The sequence below is a fragment of the Equus asinus genome, chromosome 12 (genome assembly GCF_041296235.1).
Source record: "Equus asinus isolate D_3611 breed Donkey chromosome 12, EquAss-T2T_v2, whole genome shotgun sequence".
Taxonomy (NCBI): domain Eukaryota; kingdom Metazoa; phylum Chordata; class Mammalia; order Perissodactyla; family Equidae; genus Equus; species Equus asinus.
In genome coordinates this window covers 2,525,516-2,548,799 of record NC_091801.1, presented here as the reverse complement: position 1 = coordinate 2,548,799, position 23,284 = coordinate 2,525,516, and the positions used below count along the sequence as shown (strand labels likewise).

Genomic DNA, 23,284 nt, shown 5'->3' with positions numbered 1-23,284 from the left:
ATACTTACCTTGTGACCCAGCAATTCTACTTCTAGGCATTGTTTACCCAATAAAAATGAAAATATATGTCAACACAAAGACTTTTGATGACATGTTCATAGAATCTTGAGCCATAATAACCCAAAACTGAAAACAAAGCAAATATCCATCAATAAGACAAAAAATTAAGAATTTTGGCAAATCCATACAATAACATAGCCGTCTACAACAAAAAAGAAGGCACTACTGCTACACACAACGATATGAATGAATCTCTAAAATGTGTTGAGCTAATGAAGCCAGACACAAAAAGGGACATATCGGATGATTCCATATATACCAAATCATTGAAAAAGTAAAATTATTCTCTAGTGACAGCAAGCAGATTGGTGGTTGCCTAGGACCAGGGTAAAACAAGGTAAAGCAGCATCCAAATGAGCAAAGGATATGAAGCAAACCCACCTTTTTCACACTTACATGTGTAAGAGGGAAAATTTAAGGTGCAGGGAAAACAGACAGGTTAGTGCAAGGTTCCTCACCTTCAGCACTATTGCCATTTTGGATCTGATAATTCTTTGTTGCTGCGGGCGTGTGTGTGTGTGTGTGTGTGTGTGTGCTGTCCTGTGCACTAAAGGATGGTTAGCAGTCTCTGGCTTCTACCCACAGGGTGCCCATGGAAATCTCTCCCCACTTGTGCCTGTCAATTGTGAAAAATGTTTCACGACATTGCCAAATGTCCCCTGGGATGCAAAATTGTCCCCAGCTGAGAACCACCAGGTTAGTACATTTGTTATCACTTGTTCTGTAACAAATTATCCCCCAAATTTAGTGGCTTAAAACAATGAACACTTATGACCTACCAGTTACTATGGGTCAGGCATTTGGGAGCGACTGAGCTGGGGGTTCTGGTTCAAGGTCTCTATTGAGGTTGCAGTCAAGATGTCTGCATCATCCCAAGGCCTGCCTGGGGCTGGACGATCTGCTTCCAAGATGGCTCAGTCACATGGAGATTGGCAGAGGCTGCAGATCCTTGCTGGTTGTTGGCAGGATATTCAGCTCTTTGACACATGGGCGTCTGATAAAGCTACTTGATAATGTCTTCATGACATGGTAACTGCCTTCCCCAGAGCAAGTGATCTGAGAGGGGGTAGGGAGGAGCCACAATACCTTTTTAAGATGGACACACTGTCACTTTTGCTATATTGTGTCCATTAGGAGCAAGTCACTAAGTACAGCCCACATTCACTTGGTAGGGAATTAGGCTCCACTTTTTGAAGGAAGGAATATCGATGAATTTGTGGGCATACATATTTTAAAACCATCATACTTGGAGAAGGATTCTTTAGAAAATGAGCTGGGGAAGACCGTCAGCCATTTCGAGAAAATGAAAGGTAGATCATCACTCCAAAATAAATCCCAAAGGATTAAATTATTTAACGGAAAAGTCAAAATTACCAAACACGTAGTAAAAATAAAGGCAGATAATTGATATGATCTCAGGATGGGAAAGGACTTGTGAAGCAAAAAATAATAGAAGGAAACAAAAATGGAAAAGACCAATAGCTTTATCTAGGATCAATATCTACATCATATAAAGTGCCTTTTTGTGAATACCCCAGTAAGAAAATGGACAATGAGCCAACAATAAGAAACCATATTTGCCCATATAAAAATACACCATGATGACGTCGGCACAGTGAAGAAGGACAATCGTATACTCTCATATACTTCTGTGGGAAAATTGAGACTAAAAGTTATAATGACAGTAACGTATTGATTATGTGCCATGTACTTCTAAGTATTTTATTTGTAACAACTTATTTACTTTTTGCTACAACATCATATGGCCGCGTTACACCAATTTTCTGGTTGAGGCACAGCCAGATTAAGGAATTTGGCCAAATCTCATAGCATTTAGGTCGCAGCAGGGTTGACTTATCCAATTGTCACAGTGGGCACAGTGCCTCAGGCTCACCACAATTTCAGACGCCCATAAAATGTTTTAACTTCTTTTAAAATCAGAAGAAAAAAAATGAATGCTATGGTCAAAGAAAACATTTTACTATATAACATCAATATGCTGTCCTTAAACCAACGCAGTTATAAATATAATTTTTAATATTATTTTGCGGCAGAAGTGGCCACAAAGGTAAAAGCATCTAGGGCCCATGAAAATCAGAACGTGGCCCCAGGTGGCAGAACTGTGATTTGATCCCAGGCCATGTGACACTTGAGCCTATGTTCTTCCTGGAAGGTAGCTTGCCAACATGTTTCTAAAAGGCTAAAATTGTTCATACCTTTGATTACTTTTCAGGACTTGAGGCAGTAAGGACATGGACAAGAATTTATGAAAAGATATTTATAATAGTGTTCATCTGAAACCAAAGAAATATTTAATAATAAAAGGTTGGTTCAATATTGGCTGTCAACTTTGGGGCCTAGGTGAATATTAGCAGCTTCTGAATGGAGCTGAACTGAGGAGGGAAACTGAGGACTCAGGAGAGCTGAAAGTGAGACATGGCAGAGCCAGAAGCAGGAGGCCTGGAAGCGTTCTGCAGGTGGCGTGCAGACTTCTGCTGGGTACGCAGGTGTGACGGCTGAGAACGCGCTTGTAAGCGTGTTCTTGGATTTACTTTCAAAGGGACTGGACCAGCAAAAAGCTAAGGAAAAGGTCAGAGGAAACAGTACTCATTAAAGCAGAGATGAGCGCGCGCAATCAGGGGACTCTGAAGAGTTTGGCATAACAGGAGAGACAGAGCATGCAAGCATGAAAGAAGCCTTGAAGACCCTGTTAATCTTTGTCTTGAAAGTTCCCATGAGCCAGTGAAAGATTTTAAGCAGTGGAGCAACATGTTCAGATGCCTATTTTAGAATTATTGTGGATATAGTGTGCTTCAAATCCAGGTATGAAGTCAGAGGGTAGGAGCTGATGCAACGGAGAGAAGGAGAATGTACATTCATTCAGTCAGAAGATATTTATTGAATCCTAAAAATATTCATGGAGGGTCAATGCTGCTCTTGGTATAAAATTCTTTCAAAAGCTTAATTATGATGAAAGAAGAGAGAACTAGAACGAGGTTGTAAAATCATGGGAAAATTTAAGGCAGAAAAGTCTTAAAATGTGACTGTGCTGCAGAGTTGTACCCAATAGAAAGGACAAGGTTAAAGATGCGTCAAAGAGGCGGTCACAGGTGGGAGCAGACAGCGGAGACGTTTGCTTCGGAGAAAGGTGGGGACACCCAGCCTGCGAGACACAGGAAAGCTAGCAAACCTGGGTGTGGATATAGGTAATTTGTGGGGTTTGGATGAGATGGTTGGGCAAAAATTGTAGACATCCCTGCTTGATGGTCCTCATTCTCTCTCTGAAGTAGAAGCCCAGGTCCTATGGAGAGTACTGTGGCCACCACTGACTTCTATTTGCGGGGGGGGGGGGGCTTCTTCTAAAAGTAGCACAGAACAAACAGCACTTCTCTGTACTAGTTGACCGGTTGTACAAACGGGGATAACAGACGCTTCCTTATGGGATTGCTGTCCGGATTAACAGCCCTGCCACATGTACCTGCTCAGTATTCGTTTCATCACTGCACTCACGTCGGGGTGGGGGCAGGGAACCTTCTGATCACTAATAAAAACGTGGACTGGAAGTCTTCTGGTACGAGCATCCCTAAAGGCCATGATTTGCTCTCGCAACGGGTCCTAAGTCAAACTCTCGAGGTCCAGGAGGGTTCATAACAGCCACCTTTTGCAGTAAAGCGATCCAGAAAGCAGCCGGTGCCCGAGGACCGTACCTGCGCTCGCGCACGGGGCCGCCCGGAACCGGGAGCCCAGGCGGCGGCAACCCCCGGCTCAGCCTCCCGCTCGGGGCGGCGCTCCGCAAATCTCGTCGCGGCCCCGCCCCTGCCGCGCCCAGGCCCCGCCCCCCAATCCCATTGGCTGGCCCCTCGACCGCTCCGAGGACCGGGAGGCGCGGAGTCTCCCCAAGGCAGCTTCGGGCGCCCTCGCTGCGCATGCTCGAGGGAAGCCGGATTCCGGTCCGGGGCCGGAGGCTGAGGGCCGCGCGCGCGGGGCGGGGCGGGGCTGTGGGCGGGGCGGTGGGCGGGCGGCGCGCTCCCGCTGAGGGGGCGTGGGGTCGGCACGGCGGGGCGGGGCTATGGGGCGGCGCGCTCCCGCGGAGGCGTGTGGGGCCGGCGCGGCGGGGCGGGGAGGCGGGGCTGTGGGCGGCGGCGCGCTCCCGCGGCGGGGCTGTGGGCGGGGCTGTGGGCGGCGGCGCGCTCCCGCGGCCGGGCCGTGAGGCGGGGCTGTGGGCGGCGGCGCACTCCCGCGGAGGCGTGTGGGGTCGGCGGCGGGCGGGGCGGGGAGGCTGCGGCGGCGCGCGCGGCGTGCGGTCCCGAGCGGCGGAGGCGGCCTGGCGGCCGGGGCCGCGCTGCTGCGAGATGGCGACCGAGGGCGCGGAGGGCTGAGGGCCGCCGCCGGACGAGCGCCCCGCCGGGCCGACGGCTCCGCGCCGGTAAGGGCTCCGCGGGGGGCGGGCGGGACCCTGGGGACCCTCGGGCGGCCGCTCGGCGGGGCCGGGCGCTGGGGCCGGGCGGGAGGCGTCGCCGACTGCGGCGGCCCCGTGGCCCCTCCCTGCCTGCCCGGGCGCCCGGCCGGCCGCGCGCCGTGTCGTCGCCGGCCCTGGCGGCGCGCGGCTCCCGCCCCTCCACCTCTGTGACCCGGCGGGCCCCGTGACCTTGCAGTTTTTGCCAGTCCTTATCTCGTCGCTGACTTGCACCTTCTCCTTTTACCTTTTTTCTTCTTTTTTCAAGATTTCATTTTGTGGTTTGCTCGCCGCTCTTGCCACCTTGGCTGCTCGGTCTGCGCGCAGCCCTTTCTCTGCACGACCCGGAGCGGAGCTCCCTCTGCCCCCGTGATTGGAGGAAACCTTCCCTGCCGAGGGAGAGCCGCGTCTGCTTTGACATTTTTGCTCTTCCAGGGTAAAATGTTTTCCGGGGGCTTGGTGTCGCTATCTTTTTCTATCCTGATAAGTTATCTTTTTGTGGAGGCTAATGTGCAAAAAGGTTTGAGTTTCTGCTTTAAAATGCTGTTGGTAGTAGTAGTGGAGAAGAATTAAAGCCAAAGTTATCACTTCCCTCCCTTCGGTGTTTTTACCTGGAATTCCTAGGGTGCAGTTAGTTGCATGCAGATTTCTGCAGGAGTTCACGCTTATCTGTAAACGCACTTTCCGTGCCTCGCTAAATCTCTGTGTATTCTACAAGCAAAATGCACCTTTTTAAAAAAAGAAAGGCGTTCTTTTATTTATGTGACTTGTTTTTAGCCATAAAGTAGTACATTGTCTGTGGCTGGAAATTATCACTCTCCGTAAGAAGTTAATATTTTTTCAAGTGAAAACTTAGTGGCCAAGTGTTGGGAGGTACTCAAATCGAGAAGTGTAAAGTGCGTGGAATAGTTCTTTGGGACGTGGCTTATTGACATTTTCAGGTAGTTCTTCCCTTAAAATGCAAAGCTGTTCATAAGACCTACAACACCAGGGCTTTGAAAAGCGGTAACTTAAGAGTTACGTTTTTTTGGAAGCCTCCCATGATACAGGATGTCACTGAGGTTTTTGCCTCCGAAGAAATAGTAATCTTTGCTGTTTACCCTATGAAGGCTGAAATTTCTTTTGCGACCTTACACAGTTGTTAAGCGGCTGCTGCATGACTGTGTGAGGTATTTTGGGGAATATAAAGATGAAGATGATAACAGTTTCTGCTGTCTCGGACTAGTTAGGCAGGCAGGACTGTACACAAATGCCTTGTTTGTCTTTTCGTATATAGTTAAGTTTCATCCAGAATTCACCCGCATCTTATTTGGCAAGATGGGGTTAGTTCGTAGAGCTGGCTTCTGAAATCTTTGTTTTGAAGGATGACTGTGACTTTCTAAAAAAAATTTTTTTTATTGAGGTTGTTATAGTTTACGACTGACTTTTGATAGGCTGGGAAAGGTAATCCAAGCAGAGAGAAGGCGCTAAGAGCACAGAGTTCAAACATTCAGGGGGAAGCAGGTAATTATGTTGGATGGGACATAAGGTATTTGTATCAGTAGAAAGGATAAAGCTTGAAGTAAGAATTTGGTCTAGTTTATGATTTTTTTAATGCCAGGCTAATGACCTTGGTTGGGGGCTTACAGATGACTTTTGAGTTGGGAATGAAATGATTAAAGCCTTGTTTTCAGAGGCTTAATCTGGCAGCAGTGGGTAGTGTGAATTGAAGTAGAGAGAACCTGGGGTAGGAAGACCTTGATTGCTGTGGTTGTAGGTAGTGAGGGTGTGAACTGTGGTGCTAATAAGAGGACTGGAAAGGAGGAAGGAAGTAGAGTAGACAGAATTTGATGAGACAGGAAAAGAAGAAAGGAAAAATAGCTGAGATTGTGATCCAGGTTGATTGGGAGAATAGTGGTACCATTTGGAACAACATCCATGGAAGCTTTATCTTTGGCATGTGTGTGTTACTGTACAGCGGTGGCTCTCAGCTTTACTAACCCTTGAAACTAAAGAAATGTGCTGGCCTGGAAAATTTCCATATGCACCTGTGCTTTCTGGATATAATTTTAGGGGGATTCCATGGACCACCTGAAGCTCATCCGGGGAACCCATGGGCCAGAGCATTGGGCTGGGAGCTGCTCTCAGAATTACCGGGGGGCTTTTTAAAACAATAGAACCTTCAGATTCTTCCACTTATTGCTAAGAACCGCTACTGTAGAGACAGACTAAATACATCTAGAGACAGTATCTCCCTCCTTACACTTGTGTTGTGCTTTACACTTCACAGAGAATTTGGACTACCTTGTGTTATTTGCTATTATATTACAGAACGAACTAGCCCAAGAGGTTAAATGATTTGCCCTAAGTGTTTCAGTTAGCCAGCGGGTAAAGTGGAATCAAGAGTTGATTGGCAATGAGGGTTTTCCTTGTGGGAAGATGAATGCAACTGACTTACCATCAATTGGATATAGTTACTGCCTTTAAATGATCTCATCAGTAAGGACTAGTATCCTGGGAGAGTCCTTCTAGTTCTTAACATTTTGCGATTCAAGGGTCTTAGATTTTCATTGGACTGTCTCTACCCTTCTTGTTTTCCATATGTGAGATTGCTGGTGAGGCTGAGGGGTGGATTGGGTGGATGGAGAGCAGACGGCAATATCAGAGCAGTCATTTACCTACTTACTTCCTTTGCTCAGTTTGGGTTGGCAGCGGAGGAGGGATGTGAAGTGAGTGAGATAAGAAGCTTCAAGAACTTTTCTCTTCTCTGTTCACGTTTGCCTTACTTAAGAGTACTCCATCCAGGAATCCTGTATCAAGTAAAAATGGACACTTTACAAAATAAATCAAGTGCGGGGTCCTGCCAGTGAACTTTTTCTTTGCGTTAAGAAACTCACTCTCCCTAGTATGGTTAAAGCCTAATTTGATTAGTAAACAGTTCACTTTTCTGCACCTGTAAGATTATCTTCCTGGTAGGGAACCAGAACAAGTTATTACTTGGTATCTTTTATAGCTCTAGAAACTGATTCCATGATGATGAGAAAGACTAGGGTCTTTTTTACTCTTTATAAAAGTATCATGTAATTTATCAAGCAGTGGAAAAACAAATAAATTGGCCTTTATAATGGTGTTGAAGGACCTGGTTACTAATGCTTAGTGGAGGAAAAATGTCTAATGAAAGCACAGACATAGGTGATTTTTTACTCTGCTGCTGTTAAGAAGAGTGTCATGTATTAGTGTAGCATTTTACATTTTTTCATAGTGGCTCCATAGACTTTATCATTGGATTCTCGTGACAACTCAGCACTAGTGTGTCAGGAGATAATCATTGCTTTTTAGATGAATACACTGAGGCTCAAAGTTATAAAAAGTTAAATTTCCACAGTATATGGTTGGTAAGTGGCTAAAATTAGACCCAGAGCTAAACCCATATTTTTGTTCCTAGGTCAGTATTCTTTTCCCACTGACTTTTCATCGACAGTGGAAATTTAACTGAAGGCTCTATGTGAGGGGTTTAAATTTACCTGTTTGGAATCTGTGTTAAACTTCTGTACTATGTAGATCTGAACTTCTGTTTCCTCCTTTGTGTTAAAATGGTAATCTCATTGCAGTGGCTTTGGTAGGTGATATTGAAATTTGTAAGTATTTATCACAGAATGGTTATTCTTCCATCAGGGAAAAAACGGAAGTTGATTTTTTTTTGTCTGAGAAAGTACACTGGTGAAATGTATGTATTAATTTCCTTTTGAAAATGTGTTGATTTTAATTCAGCTGTTTTTACAGATGAAATTTGTTCTCTTTTTATAAAAGCCTAGTCTATGAAAATTTGTGTTTTGGGAGCGTATAAATCAGGATCTGACTTCCAAAAGTATATATTATGACATTTCTTGATTTTGCCATTACATAAAAAACTTCCTCATTTTAAAAAAAAGATTTATGATTAAGAAGTTCTTAGTATACACTTCAAATTCATATGTTTAAACAACTTTTTTTGGAATATATTATGTAAAACCATATGTCAGATAATTCCTAAGTAATAAGGAAGGTTGACATTTGTCTTGACGTTCCTTAAACCTGTTGTTTGTTCACATGTTGATGGAACACATGGATGTACCCACCACGGGCCAGATACCGTGCCGGGTGCTGGGGCCTAGTGCTGGCAGGACAACATGAGTGAGGCCTGTCTTCTTGGAGCTTGGAGTTTAGTGGAGTCGCTAACATCAGAAAGGGCGTAGACTGTTGTCTTCTGAGATTGTGTGAATATTTGAGAGTATAATTAATTACTCCTTTTCTCTGGATTTTGAACAGATTATACAAAAACACAGGGAACCAGGTGAGCATTGTTTTGCTTATTTATTGCTGTATAAGAAACAATCTAAAGCTAGGTGACTTACAACGACCATGATGTATGGGCTCACAGCTTTGCTGTCCTCTTGTTTGTTGTTGTGCTTGTGGTCGCTCTGATGGTTGCTTCAGCTGCAGCTCAGCTGTTGCGGGCCTTCTCTCTTTCTCTTACTCTCTCTTCCTCCATATAGTCTTTAGTTTCAGGGCTCCTTCCTCTCTGTGTGGCCCTTCCTCCTGGGGTGCTGGCCTTCTCTGGTGGCTTAGGGCTCACAAGTGTGCGAAAGCAGAAGCGACCAGGCCTTCTTAAGACATGGGCTTGAAACCAGCACGGCATCATTTCTGCCACATTCTGTTGGTTAAAGCAAGTCACAGGTCCAGCCCAGATTCAAGGGAAAGGGAGTAGACAAGTACGTGAATCCCAGGATTACACCAAAACAGGGCTTCTGCAGAACTGTTTTGGAAGCTGAGACTTAAGCTTCCTGGTACTTTTAGTACTTTTGAGTCTGGGCATGTCAGACGGAACGTCGAGTCGAAAGTGCAAATGATGGCATATTTGGCTTATTGCAGAGATGGAAATAGCCAGCGCTGTCCTTGGGTAGAAAAGAAGAGAACGTTGTGCACCTCTGGGGTTGACCCAGTGTGCTGCCATAATGGGGCACAATCAACATGCTCTACTTGAGGGCTGTGGACCTCTGGGGTTGACCCAGTGTGCTGCCATAATGGGGCACGATCAACATGCTCTACTTGAGGGCTGTGGACCTCTGGGGTTGACCCAGTGTGCTGCCATAATGGGGCATGATCAACATGCTCTACTTGAGGGCTGTGGACCTCTGGGGTTGACCCAGTGTGCTGCCGTAGTGGGGCACGATCAACATGCTTTACTTGAGGGCTGTGGACCTCTGGGGTTGACCCAGTGTGCTGCCATAATGGGGCACAATCAACATGCTCTTCTTGAGGGCTGTGGAGTCTAAGAAGTGCAGAGGCCAGAGTACAGGCCGCTCTGCAGCGGTGAGGTACCCAGTTTCACAGATGGATCAGCAGACTTCCGTCGGCACCCTGTGCAGAGGACGGGCCACGGGAGGCAGGGATCCGGCCCCTTAGCCCGCATGAGACTTAGGGTAGCAGGGGTCCTTGGCCAGTTCCTCTGGCCTTAACTGGCCTTAGAAATAGTATTTCCTATCTGTAGTGTCCTGAGATAGGTTGGGAGGAGCCACTCTTCCTTGGAGAGGAGTCCTGGTAGTGGAGAGAATGCCCCTTCCTCGTGGAGGCTGGAAGGGAAGTCCTCTCTCCTCAGGCAGTGGAGGGGCAAGGGGATGCGTGTCGTGGGAGCAGATGAGTCGTTGATTGCTAGCTGGGCTTCCCTCACTTCATCTTCATCACTTATCCTTCTCTCACTAGCAGTTTATCTTAGTCTCAGTACTATCTTTTTTTTTTAGTTCAAGTTATCTGCTAAGTAATGTTATGGCTAACTGTAAAATTGAAGAAAATGAGTGTCCCATTGTCATTACATTATAGCTTCTGAGTGGAATAATCAATATATTTTATTTAAAGAATTGAGGTGTAGATTTGGAGCATTTCTGAAGCATTTCATGTACACTCGAAAATGGGCCCCTGCGTCCTGGTGCAAATCTCTGCAAATTTCTGAATCTAGTACGCTGGCTGGCGACGGGAGAAGGTGACCGAGTGTACTGAGAAACTCGATTTATATAAATAGGAAGGGCTAGGGTGCAAGGAGGGGGCAGATAGAATTACCTTCAGGTGTTTCTTTATGGCTCTCCTCCTTGCTCTAAATTACACAGGTAGTTTAAAAATGTACTAGCGTTAACAGAATTGTGGGTGTGATGGCTTTTTATTTAACTAAGGGAAACATGTTCTTTTGGTAACTGTTTAGTATACCCATAATTAGGGTTAAATGGGATGGGTGAAACACACTGTTGAGTCCTGACTTGAAGTAGGCTCCTCCACTCATGTACCAGCCCCAACTTGTTTGTGTTTAGTTAGTGTGGGGAGACTTAGTCAAATGAACTTGCTCTGTATAAATTAGGACATACTTTACCTTAGAAGTAAATACGTTGGATCGCGCTGCTCTTACCGTGTAGGAATTGAGGCTTTCTGGCACGTGGGTAAGAGCCGCAGCTTCAAGTCAGGCCGAGCTGGCGTGTGTCGGTGCTGTTAATAGCAGTGTCGCTCAGCAGCTTCTGCAAAATGTGAAGCATATCTTCCTTCTGGGTTTTTGTAAGGATTGATTAAAGTAATGTTTGCAAAGCAGAAAGTGTGGTTCTTGGGACGTAAGCAGCCCTGAAATCACTTTTATTGCTCTGAATTCGTTATTATTGATATGTTGAAAATTCAAACAAGTAGCTACCCATTTTCTGTGAGCTACCCATTTCTCAAAGACGTCTGTAGCTGAGTTTCGGCATGTGCAGGTGTGTACATCAAATCTCACCTCTTAACTTAAAGAATGGGTTGCCAAAAGGTGAAGAAGGCATTTGAGAAAGACGCTGACTCAGCACAGCTGGCCATGTATCAGCCGGCGATGGTTTGGCTGTGCAATCTGGGAACAGGAAACTGTTGACACCGTCATTACATGAAGTACAGCGTGGACCGGTGTTTGTCAGAGCACCATCCGTGCATCACAGTCGTCTGGGATGTTTGCTGAGCATGTAGATCCTGAGCGCCCATCGAGATCTATGGTGTGCTTCTTGATGGTGGAGCTCAGGAATCTTCGTCGTCTTTGTTCTTTTGGTGAGGAAGATTAAGCCTGAGCTAACGTTTGTTACCAATCCTCCTCTTTTTGCTGAGTAAGACTGGCCCTGAGGTAACATCCGTGCCCATCTTCCTCCACTTTATATGTAGGACACCAACCACAGTATGGCTTGACAGGCGGTGCCTAGGTCCACACCTGGGATCCGAACCGGCAAACCCCAGGCTGCTAAAGTGGAGTGCGCCAACTTAACCACTACATCACCAGGCCAGCCCCAGGAATCTTCGTTTTAACAAATATCTCAGATGATTTTACACACATTGGTTTGAGAATTGGTAGAAGCCGCACTGGTAGTTTGGAGTTCTGGTGCTCTCTGAGACCGTTTCTTTAAGCTCTAGTGTTCAATAAATACACATGTACAGTGTAAATACAAAGAGAGCTTAACATCTAAACCTTTCAGATGTTTAAAGAGGCTTAAGATGATTGCCAAGAGCTTGATGCAGACGAACTGTGGAAACCCGACCGGGTGACTGCAGCAGGCGTGGGCGGAGGAGCAGCCCGGGCGGCCTCTTCAGAGGGGCCCGTACTGCCCCAGGAGAAGAAACTCTCCTGAATGAAGATATTTCTTTTTAAAACATGCCTACCTAAACAGTTAGGGTGGGTATTGTGATTATGAGATAATCTGATTGCTTTGTCTAGCTAAAATAAGCTGCTCAAAAACGGACGTTTTGATTGAAGTGTGTCTAATTTGGAATTTGGTCTTTTGGGTAGAAAGTAAGTTGGGTGGGGGCTCCGATCTCTCTCTTGTGGGGAAAAGCCATTGCTTAGCTTAAGGCCGTTGACTTAGGAAGAAAGTCATGAGAAAGCTTTAAATTTAAATCGATAAATTGAAAAAAACAAACCTTGGAACTTCTTTTCTCAGACTTTTGCTCATGGCAGTAGTGGTGACAGCCTGTATCTATCACTTAAACCCTCCTCTGTCCTGGGACCTATCTGTATTGGAACAGCAGATCTTTAAATTGGGGCTGTTTATGGAAAAACTTAACCTATGTTTATATCAACCATATTTTTATCGTGTTAGTACATTTTGTGGTTTAAAGAAAAAAAAGCCAAACCCATGATTCTTTCTGAATTTGAGTGGAAAGGATTAGTTGGTATTTGTTTCAAGAGCCTATTGTTTTTGTGTTTGCTTTCACTGACTTTGGGACCAGTTCTTGGAGGAGAAAACAGCAATAAACTCATCTCTTTTTGTCTTGTGAGCTGTGAAATACAATGTCAGTGTTTAGATGTGAATTCTCAGCATGGAAAGTCTACATTATACTCTGGAATTTCATTGTTCTAGGTTAAAAGTTTTGGTAATTATAACTTGCTTTAGAACTTTCTTTGTGATTTAATTTTCCTGTAGTGTTTACTATTTAACAGTTTAGGCCTTAAAGTAAGACCAGCCTTTTGTCTGCTCAGTGACCTTGTTCAGGTTAACCTCAGATTAAGCCCTAGTTTTATCATATGTAAACTGGGTGTTCATTTGTAAAGTGTAATGATAATACCTAATTCATAGATTTCTCAGTGTGGCTTAAACCTGGCGCTTAGTATTCAGTAAATAGTCGCTATGATGGGTTCCTCATACCTTGTCATTGATGTCAGATGTGTTTCAGAATTTGATTTTTTCTTCATTTTGGAAAGGTAATGAACTCCATATACTACATTACATAAAAGCCCAGTGCAGTGTGGGGCGGCTCCCTGTCCTTCTCTCTTTGGCCAGTGTTTAAGTATGGTTAAATAAGGACAGTAAATAGCCACACATCTGGTCAGATTTTGCTGCCAAATGAGTACAGGTCACTTTAGTTTTTGCCACCAAATGAGTTAGGAAGGAACTTTAAATTTTTATAGCTATTTGAATTTGGGATTTGTGGATTAAGGATAGCGTCTGTGTATTTTTACTGTATTTTAAACTTGAGAAGAATTACATTATTCTGTAAATAAAGTTTTAGGTGCTTCATTGATCATCTCATTTTGGAAAGTTTCTGTGTATTTTGGATTCTACTGTTTTCCTCTAAGAGTGAGGATAGCTGATGACAGTTTATACTTAGCAACCTGCTTTAAAATTCTTAGGACGAGAGTTTGTAAATAGTAAACATTGTGTCTGATACTTGAGTAGCTTTAAAATATCTTGAAATTGTGTATTTCCAACAAAAAAATTAGCAGCACTCTATTCCTCTCAAGTGCTTAACTGTAGCTTTGATCTGGTCCTTCCTGTAGATGTGGGGCGCTCTCTCATTTTGTAGCGTGGCTATGCGACTGAAGTGCCTTCCTCAACCTGCTGTCGTCCTCTGAGTGGTCGTGGAAGTGTGGTAGAAAAATACTGGAGTTTCTCTGCCTCAGAGAAATTGAGAAGGTGGTAATGGGAGGCTGTTAGGAAGTTAACACTTAATGGGCATCTTCTGTATTCCAGATTCCGGAAACAATTCTGGTTTCCGACAGTTGACGTTAACACTTCTTTTCCCCTTCACAAAACTACACCAGTATCCTTAATTTACACCTAAGAAAACTGAGACTCAGAGGCTAAATGTACACAGATAGTACAGGTGAAGTTTGGAAGTAGGTTAGTCTGACCCTAAAAGCTGTTGTTTCTATTACATTCCCCCAACATGCTCTTGCACTAGAAATTGGCACTTTGGAATTGAAGAGTTAGCAAATCTCTATGGCTGCTTGAATGCTGGTAAATTAGAATCCTTAACGTATTTAAAAATAGTCAGGAAATGCTTAGGGGTGACTGACTTCGGGCCATGATAGCCTGGTGGCCAGCACAGTACGGGACAGTCCTAGCCTCGTCAGCAGGCCTGGGTTTGCCTGACATTAAGAAGTTTTGTGTAATCACCTCTCAGCGGTCAGCTTCAGCTCCAAGCTTTCATGGCTCTGCTTTCTGCTGCTTCATGAGATGTGGCACGTACTGTGTATCTGAAGAATACCAAAACATGTAAAACTTTTGGATTCAAAGGAAAAAGTCTAGTAAGCAAGTGTTATATTATTAAAATACCACACTTTGAAACAAGTGAGCAATTATTTATGGAAATGTGTCATTTTGAAATATGAGATTTCACATAATCTAATTACATGAAGTTTGATCTTCCCAAGTGGGAAGAATGTTATGTTGCCCTGGATGTTTTTCCAGAACACATGGAAATGATTTATTAGACACAGTCCCGACAGCTTACCTCCTTCACTGTGACTGTTCTTATGCTTTTACACATTATCTTGTTAAAGATTCCTTGTTGTCTCTCAGCCTTTAGGAAGTCTTTTCAATGACTAGCTTAAAAGCCCCAGAGAGCCGCCCTCCTGTGAAGTTCTTCAATGTTTAAGGGATAAAATAAGAGAGTAGAAACTTCAGGTTGCTGTAGAAAACTGTTTATTTTAAGGCATGGATTTAGCTCAGCGTTTCTTACTTTATATCTGTTTTTGCAGTGCAAATGTAGTTAAAAGAGCATTGGCTTTGAGCTCAAGAGATCTGGGTTCAAAATCCTGACTTTCACTAGTTTTGCGGCCCTGGGCAATTCGCTTAAATTCCTGAAGCCAATTTTTCCCACATCTGTTACTAGGAAGAATAATGACTCTGAAGGCTAATTGATGATGTTAGAGGTAGTTTTTTTGTAACATGACTGACAAATAATGGGAGCTCAATAAATAGTCCCTGTTCTTACTATTTTTGGAGTCAGAGACCTGATGCAGATTCCAGGTTTAAGAGCCATTGTGTTTCTGTGTCACTCAGACACCCCTTGTCAGGGCCAGGGTCCCAGCTAGTCATGGTCTGTCGCCTGACTCGTCCACCTAGGGAGTATTTACACAGCTCTTTTTACATATTAACTTGATTCTGTAAGTTTGGAACCCAAGTTTTCAGATGCTCAGTGTTGTTTGAATTTTGTTTTCATAATTGGCATTGTGCAGTACAGGAGTGGGAAACCTGTTTTCTGCTGATGTTCACTAGGGCGCGGGGAAAATTAACAAATGCAAAAATATTTTGCTTTCAGTTTTGGTAATGTGCCATTGTAAATATAACGTTGCACGTTATAAGAAATTGAGAAATTATAGCAAGTTAGAGAAGGACAAACTCGTTCTCAGTACTGGATAACAATTTTGGTGTAGTTTTCCTTTGTTGACATAAATTTTAGTATCAGTTTTTTAAAAACAGAAATAGAATCATCTCCCTAAATTAAGAATAGGAAAAATAAAGTTAGTCAACACATGGTAAGTAAAAATGCATTTCAGTTTTTTATGATGACCTGAGGAGGAAAGGGATGGAGCAGGGAGGGAAGGGAAGATTGGTGTGATAAAAGACACAAAAATGGTGCCCAAATCCTGTTTTTGTTTTGTTTTTAAGAGCCGTAATTGTTTAGCTTAAAAATTAGGATAGTTGCTGCTAAATTTGATGAATGTATTTCCTCCTCACTAATGTTTTCCGATTAACAAAGTACAAACATTTTTGATACCTGTTACTTGCCGTGGAGAGAAACTATTATTTTCATTTTTTGGAAAGTTGGTATAATGTGTTTATATTTTTTAAAAGCGGCATTTTGTGGAGCAACATCACCCTCTTGTGGCCTTCTAGAATATTGTCAGAGTTATGTTTTCACAACTGTAAGCATGAATTGAAGTTGTTCCTTGATGCTGGCCAAGGGCTCAATCAGGTTTGTAATCAGCATTCTTACTGTAAATGGGGGGTGGGGAGTAGAAATAAAATGACTTATACACTAGGATTGCAGCTTTGTAAAAAAAAAGTGTATTGGAGGAAAATAATGGTATAAAAATGAAAGCAGTTGCAAGTTACGTTGGTGCAGTTATGGATGATTCCTGCTGTTTCATGTTTTTATGAACTATGCAGTGTTTCTACAGAAGCACTTCTAAGCTAGAAAATCTCAATAGTTCTGGACTCCATTTCTTATTTAATCCGATTACCATGGCCCAGAGAAATTGAGATACTGTCTCATTCAGCCATTTAATGAGACCGCTTATTGTCCAGAACAGTGCTTTCTAAGCTGGTGTCTCTTGGAGGAGTATTGTCTACATGAATTTTTGTACTTTTTTTCATTTTGATGAGAACTTTAAAGGGGAAAAAAGTCAATTCGAGAAGCATGGTAGTTCGTTTAAAAGAGCACCTAAAAACGAAGCAAGGCTGTTCGGCTTTAAGCCTGTGTTTACTTCCTTCTCTTTGAGGTTGAGTCATGCTAAGTCTCCTTCATGAGCAAGTATGTGTCAAATGCTCCTGGTGCCAGGCTTTGAGGGAGGCGTGTGGGTACAGTGGCGAGGGTTTGTCCTGCACTCTTGGAATTTACAGTTTAGTGAGAAAAATAAAGCTATTTTGATAAACACAAAAGTTTGAAATCTGGGATTCTGGATAAAAGCAGCTATAATTTATTGAGTGTTTACTATGTTCCAGGCACCATGCAAGGTGCTTTTGGTGCTTTTTCTCAGGGTCAGCAATTTATTTTGGCATTTTGCTTTGATTTTGTGGGAGCAGTGCATATGCACCCAAACAGGTGTTTGTGGAGGCTCTGAAGCATCTCTGGAACAATAGGTTTCCTTGTACAGTACCAGTGGTTTGGCTATTATGGGTTGGGTTGGCTTTTGTGGCTTGGTTTTGATATCCTACCACCATTTATCACATTTCTGTGGGAAAATTTATACTGTGTCTTAAGCAGTCATCTTTCCCCCAGACTTTGAGAGTCCAATTGATGCATACTTTGGGGATTAGCATATGACTTCTGAATTATTTTGAATACTTAGGACTAGAGGGTGTCCAACTTTAATGAGCTGTTCTCCAGTTTATATATTTTTGGACATTTGAGTATGTTTTTCCTCATTTACTAAGTCCAGAGAGCGTTTTAGGTAAATTTGTCCTTTACTTTTATATTGAGCCTTTACTGTGGGCTGTGGAGATGAAATCAGATGGGTAAGGTGGACAGGGACCTGGAGCTCAGAATTAGCAGGGCAAAGATGGAAGAGGGTATAGTTGGTTTATAGTCCCACCTGTATAGGAGTTTTTAAATAATATTTTAGGTTAAAGTTTCAGTTCTGTGCTATATAAGTACTTTTTTCTTTAACCTAAGCAGTTCTACAGTAAGTGTTTTATTAACTGTGAGTCTTCATTTAACACACATTTTTGAGTATTTAGTAAGGGCTGAGCACTGGGCTAGGGGCTGGATATTTGATCTTCTGCCTCGGCCTGGCCTTCCGTGTGTCGTGGTTACTGCCAGCTTAGCCTCTGGTCTTCCATCCAAAGTCTCTGATTAATTATTTATTACTTTTTTGGGAAGGAATTTGCATTCTGTATAGACAAGAAGACCCTGTAACTCTTGCTGGCTCTAGGTTTATATGAAACACATTTTATTTGAAAGGGTGTGTAGTTAGTTTTGCTTTGGGTAGGTCATTGTAACTATTTCTCGTTAATTGGGGCAAGCGCCTTGATAAGACAAGCAAGTTAAATGGCTCTGCTCATGTTTTGTGCTGTGGCTGGAACCTTGCTTGCTCCCAGAATGAAGAATTGACTTGATTAGAATTAACTAGAATGAGAAAGAGAATTGAGTTAAATAGTTTGACTAGCTATTGGACTTGAATTTCTGTGAATTGCGTGAATTTTATGTGGAGAGTGACAAGGTAGTAAATTGCAGGAAGTCAATGGGCAGCAGTTGGAAGGGTGTGTGCCGTAATAATTTGAGGAGGGCTAAGTTAAATTCAGCAGGACTTTTGACTACCACACTCAGGGGCAAACAGTAACAATGCAGATGTTTGTTGATTTGAGGAAGGGAAAAAAATTTAATTTTCTAACTGAAATCTTGATCTCTCTCTGGGTTCCCCTTTTTTTTTTTTTAAGGAAGATTAGCCCTGAGCTAACTACTGCCAATCCTCCTCTTTTTGCTGAGGAAGACTGGCCCTGAGCTAACATCCCTGCCCATCTTCCTCTACTTTATGGGGGAGAAGCGGGACGTGCTAACTTAACCACTCCACCACGGGGCCAGCCCCTGGGTTCCCTTTTTATTGCCAATTTTAACCATTTCCAAACTATGTGAACGCCTTGCTCTGGAAATTACTCTATGAGCAATCTACTGTATCAGTTGTATAATTAATACAAAATCGTGATGTGTATGGTACATTTTAATGTAAGATTTTTTTGGCTTATTAGCTTGAAGTGGCAGCAGATACATATACTAAGGAGAGGCAAATTTTGAGATAAGTTAATTGTAAAGCAGATTTTCCATGTAATTGTTTGAAAGGAGTAACAATTAAAAATAAAAAAATACTGTTGAATATAAACTCATTGTACACAAGAAAGTGAGATAGGTCAAAAATAGGGAGAGAATGAATTTACAGAAGGATAGATGTGAGATAAATATGAAAAAGAAAAGTCAAGGAAAGAGGCCTAGATTTCTGTTGCTGGAAAAGTAGAGGTAAAAATTGGAGGATGAGCGAAAACAGAACCAAAAGGCCTGGGAAAAATTAATGTATTTACTTCTGGTTTAAAATCTGAAATTGGGTGGAAATAAATAATAAGAGTTTAGTATTAATACCAACTTAGGAAATTTGACATTTTGAAGATAAATACATTTTTCTCATGAAAAACGCTTCCTGTGTTCCTCCCGTAAAGTGCCACATCTTGTGCACTAAAAGGAACTTTCAAATTGAAAGTTCAGAAAGATGGAGGAGAGAAAGATGAGGTTATGAGATCCTGTGATTAGATTGGCTTTTGTAGATTAAAATAAACATCCAAACTATAGTCAGAGGTTAAAATGTACCCATGCATCCCCTTCCATATTGTCCTTTGTCCGTTAGATGTTGCAAATGCTCTTCAAGAAACTAGAATGGCACTGTTTAAGAGTGTTTTTCTTTTTCTCCCAGTAGCACTTGTAGATTATCAAGAGGGTGACATTCCTGTGTTTTGCATTTAAGAGGATTAAATTAGTGATATATATTTTTTTAAGATTTAATTTTTCTTTTTTCTCTCAAAGCCCCCCAGTACGTAGTTGAGTATTTCTAGTTGTAGGTCCTTCTAGTTGTGGCATGTGGGATGCTGCCTCAGCGTGGCCTGATGAGTGGTGCCATGTCCGCGCCCAGGATTCGAATTGGTGAAACCCTGGGCCGCCGAAGTGGAGCTCTCGAACTTAACCACTTGGCCATGGGACCGGCCCCTAAATTAGTGATTTTTTACAGAGACGTCAGTGTGGACAAGTAAACTTTATAAGAAATCAGCTAGCATCTATCCTAAATAGTTAAAAGTATACATTGAGACCCTAGCACCAAGTTTATTTGAAGGTAGAGGGAAAGACAAAATGGTTGAGAGATCCTGGAAGGAAAAGGCCCAAGGGAGATAGAATAGGAATAAAAATAATGTTAATGTTGCATTGTTAAAATTGGAAATGATTGCACTTAGCCTGTTTCCCTGAGATAAGTCCGTGGAAGTTTGAACCTGTGAGGTGCCGTGCAGACATAGTGATGATTGCCGAACGGTGCCACTCGGACGAAGGAGGCCCTGAGTCAAGAGGACGAATGCTGAATGGAGAGCGCAGTGGGGAGAACCGTTTGCAGGTGGTGAGCAGAGCAGAGCTCTTCAAGTCCAGGGGGCAGTCGTCTGTGCTGGGCGATGGGATGGAGATGGGCAAGATAAAAGGCCAGTGAGTTGTTGGCGTACATGCAGAGACCGGGGAGTGAGGCTGATGGCGTGGTGGGATGGTGAGGAAGAACAGTGGGACTGAGTGTTAGGAAGCTATTCGGGAAGTTGGAAATGTCTTTAGATCCTTGGGAGAACACAGTGGTAATTATTGAGTGAGTTTGGTAAAAGTGAACGATTCTGAGGGCTAAGAGATACCAGGTATTGAGAAAACCTCTTGTTCCTTCCTCTTCCCTGCTCCCAACATGTGGTCCCAATGGTATGATGTTCAGGCCTAGTGATGAGTTGTCCCTGTAAAATTGATTTTTCCTTCCTGAATATTTAGGTCTTACAGAAGTGTGAAATATAACAGAGTAATGCTTTATTATAACGGGATTCCACTAGGAAAATCTTTTTGAGATACATCAAAAAAGCTGTCTATGCAGGTAGAGCCATTACGTTGTTAACTCAGGTTACCAAATGTCCTGATGTGCCCAGAACTGAGAGGTTTCCCAGGGAGCAGGACTACAATCTGGATGGTCCTGGGCAAGTCAGGATGAGTTGGTCAGCCTCTTGTTTATTGTCCTATTTTATAAACTTATTGAAATGACCAGCAGTATCTTTTTATGAATGATCTCTCTATGTGGAAGTAATATCCTGTATTGTTTAAGATTAAATCTGCTATTATGTAGTTTATGTTTTTATGAAATACTTATTTTCTGCTTTAGAGTTGCTAAATCATGGATATTTTAGGGCAAGGGAGGCTGGTCTTAATTCATCTATCTTTATCTTCGCCACATTCATTGACTTTTAAATTGTGTGCTGTTGATAAATAGCTTTGCCTAAATACAGACTTTGTGGTCTTCCAGGTTCCACATTCAGGGGACTGAACTGGCACCTGTTATCTTGTTATTGATGTGCCTGTACCGTTGTCTTGTTATTGAGATCTTTGCTGTGTGTTAATACTGTCTTCAAAACTAGACTCAGTATTGATGCTGGGACTTTGTCTTCTACCATTTTTGTGTCCTTGCCACACCCACTTTACAGACTAGGTAAGCATGTTTATTAGTTGATCCAGGCAGATAGATATGTAACAGTATTTCTCTGGCTTTTCCAAGCCTTAACACTATGCATAGTATGCAGAGTGGATCAGATATGTTTTTGTTTTTTTAAAATGTTGCTTCTGACTTAAGAATGACTTCTTGAAGTAGGCAGGCAGTTGAGATATATCTTGTAAGCGAGGCTTTGATAGGTCTGTAACTTTGGAGGACTGGAAACATCGTTTATTGTCTACATCCAGGACTCTCCTTCTGTTCTTTGCAGTTGAATAATAGTGAACCTTTATAGAGTTCTGTGGCATTCTTAAAGGGTTGGGCTGGACGTAATCAGCTTACATAAAACTGACCGTGTCCTCTGGGCAGAGGTTATGACTTAAATTCATTTGGATGAATAACCAATTTGCTTGAAAGTTTGTGCAAACTCAGACTTTGTCTTTTGCCACAGTTGGTCGCACCGCTGTTAAGGGGCAGATTGGAAATGAAATAGAAATAGTCTGACTCCAGAGTGGCTCTTGAAAGCTTTGTGCCGCATCGTCTCCTGCCATTTGCTCCTCCTCCTCTACGCCCTCTGCTGGTCACGGCACCATCGCCTACCCAGAGAGTGCGGTGGGAAGTTTGAGTTGTCCAGAATCCTCCTCCTTTCTAACCCTCAGCTATCCCATAATCATCTGGCCAAAGATCTCATGCATATCCTGAGTGTTCCCTTCACACGACCAGTGCTCTGGTTCAGATTAAAGTCATTATTTTAAATCTAGCCCCACTGCTGCCAAAGTTATTCTAAAATGCACTTCTTGTTATTGAAACCTGTCAGTGTATATTAGTTGCCTTCAGGATAAACTTTCAACTACCGTGCTTGGTATATTTAGAATAACTCATAAACTCTTCCGTAGGAGCCTGCACGGTTTAGATCGCCTGTTTGCCTGTTAGCCTCATCACCCTACACCATCCTCAATCCTGTTTTCCAGCCTTTCCAAGGTTCTCCGAATGCTCCCTGCCTGCCCTCGTTCTCTCTTGAAGGATTACACTCCAGGACCATTTATTCAAGGTTATCCCCTGTGAAGATCTTCCTGATTCCTGTAGGGTGGGTTACCCACTTTCTGGTGGGTGCCCCAGGTGTGCTGTTGTACATTCTGCATCTGTGGGAGGAGCTGTCACACTGAAAGCTGTCTATTTGTTTACAGGTTTTCCTCCTCGCTAGACTATGAGCGCCTTGGAAGAAGGAATCGTGTCTTACTCATCTTTATATCCTCAGTGTCTAGTACAGTTCCTGGTACATAGTAAGTGATTCACTTTTTTTTAATTAAAACTATGTTTAACAGTCAAACTCCATACGTGTTGACTGTTAATTATGCCCATGTCGACCTAGTAATACCCTGTCATAAAATATATGGCTGTAGACTTTAACACTCCGGAGGCTCGATTTCCCCATCTGAAAGATGGGAGCAGACCCCCTACTCAGACAGTGTTACTGTAATGCTCGTATTAAAGAATATGTATAACAAGGCTACCTTATATTTTAAATGCCACACCCTTCTGTGGTTAAAGGGAGCGTGGGAACTAACTGTGTGTTGACAGTGATAATTTTTTCTCCTGTGTATCTTCCTTTTTCAGCAAGGTGGTCTCATTTTTGCACCGTCTGTGTCATGCGTTGTACTTTAGATTTGCAGTTACTGTTGCCAGAGGCCTACACTCTTGCCTCTGAGGGCCGGTGTCTGTACACAAAGGGAGGAATAGCTTGGTGGGAATCTGGGGAAGGAAAGATGGTCAAGCAGTAGACCGAACAGTCTTCTGCTTGGTTGTCTCTGTTTGCCAAGCTGGGTAGTGTTTTAAACTTTACAATTCTTAGCTCATCCTGTGCCTGTCTGTCTCCTTTGTTCTCAGCAGTTACCTTTCTGTCTAATTCGCTGGTAAAGTCCTTCGGTTTTTTTTCATCTACCTCCACCTGTGCTCAGGCCCCTCATTTACCGCCCAGGGGAAGGAGCGTCGTCTTCCTGGAAGACTGGTTCTTGCACACCATCTGTGGGAACACTGTGCCTTTGCCTTCCTGT

General features: G+C 43.1%; 2 protein-coding genes across 9 annotated transcripts in view; one reads left to right on the top strand and one right to left on the bottom strand.

The window, feature by feature from the left end:
• Positions 1 to 3,643: 3,643 nt before the first annotated feature.
• LOC139039865 (proline-rich protein HaeIII subfamily 1-like) lies at positions 3,644 to 8,898 on the bottom strand. Its single transcript, XM_070480955.1, has 2 exons — positions 8,890 to 8,898; positions 3,644 to 4,684 (listed from the first exon to the last, which is right to left on the bottom strand). The coding sequence occupies exons 1-2, from the start codon at positions 8,896 to 8,898 to the stop codon at positions 3,644 to 3,646; spliced, it is 1,050 nt and encodes a 349-aa protein (XP_070337056.1).
• The window catches only part of WWP1 (WW domain containing E3 ubiquitin protein ligase 1), a 105,776-nt gene continuing 86,826 nt past the window's right edge, over positions 4,335 to 23,284 (top strand). For 2 of the 8 annotated variants that reach the window (XM_070480966.1, XM_044780341.2), the window contains exons 1-3: positions 4,335 to 4,486; positions 4,785 to 4,952; positions 22,418 to 22,513. The gene's annotated coding sequence lies outside the window, so the exon portion shown is untranslated. Of the gene's footprint in view, positions 4,487 to 4,784; positions 4,953 to 22,201; positions 22,282 to 22,417; positions 22,514 to 23,284 lie in introns of those variants that run through there. The other 6 variants (XM_070480969.1, XM_070480967.1, XM_070480964.1 and 3 more) reach the window with 5 other exon arrangements.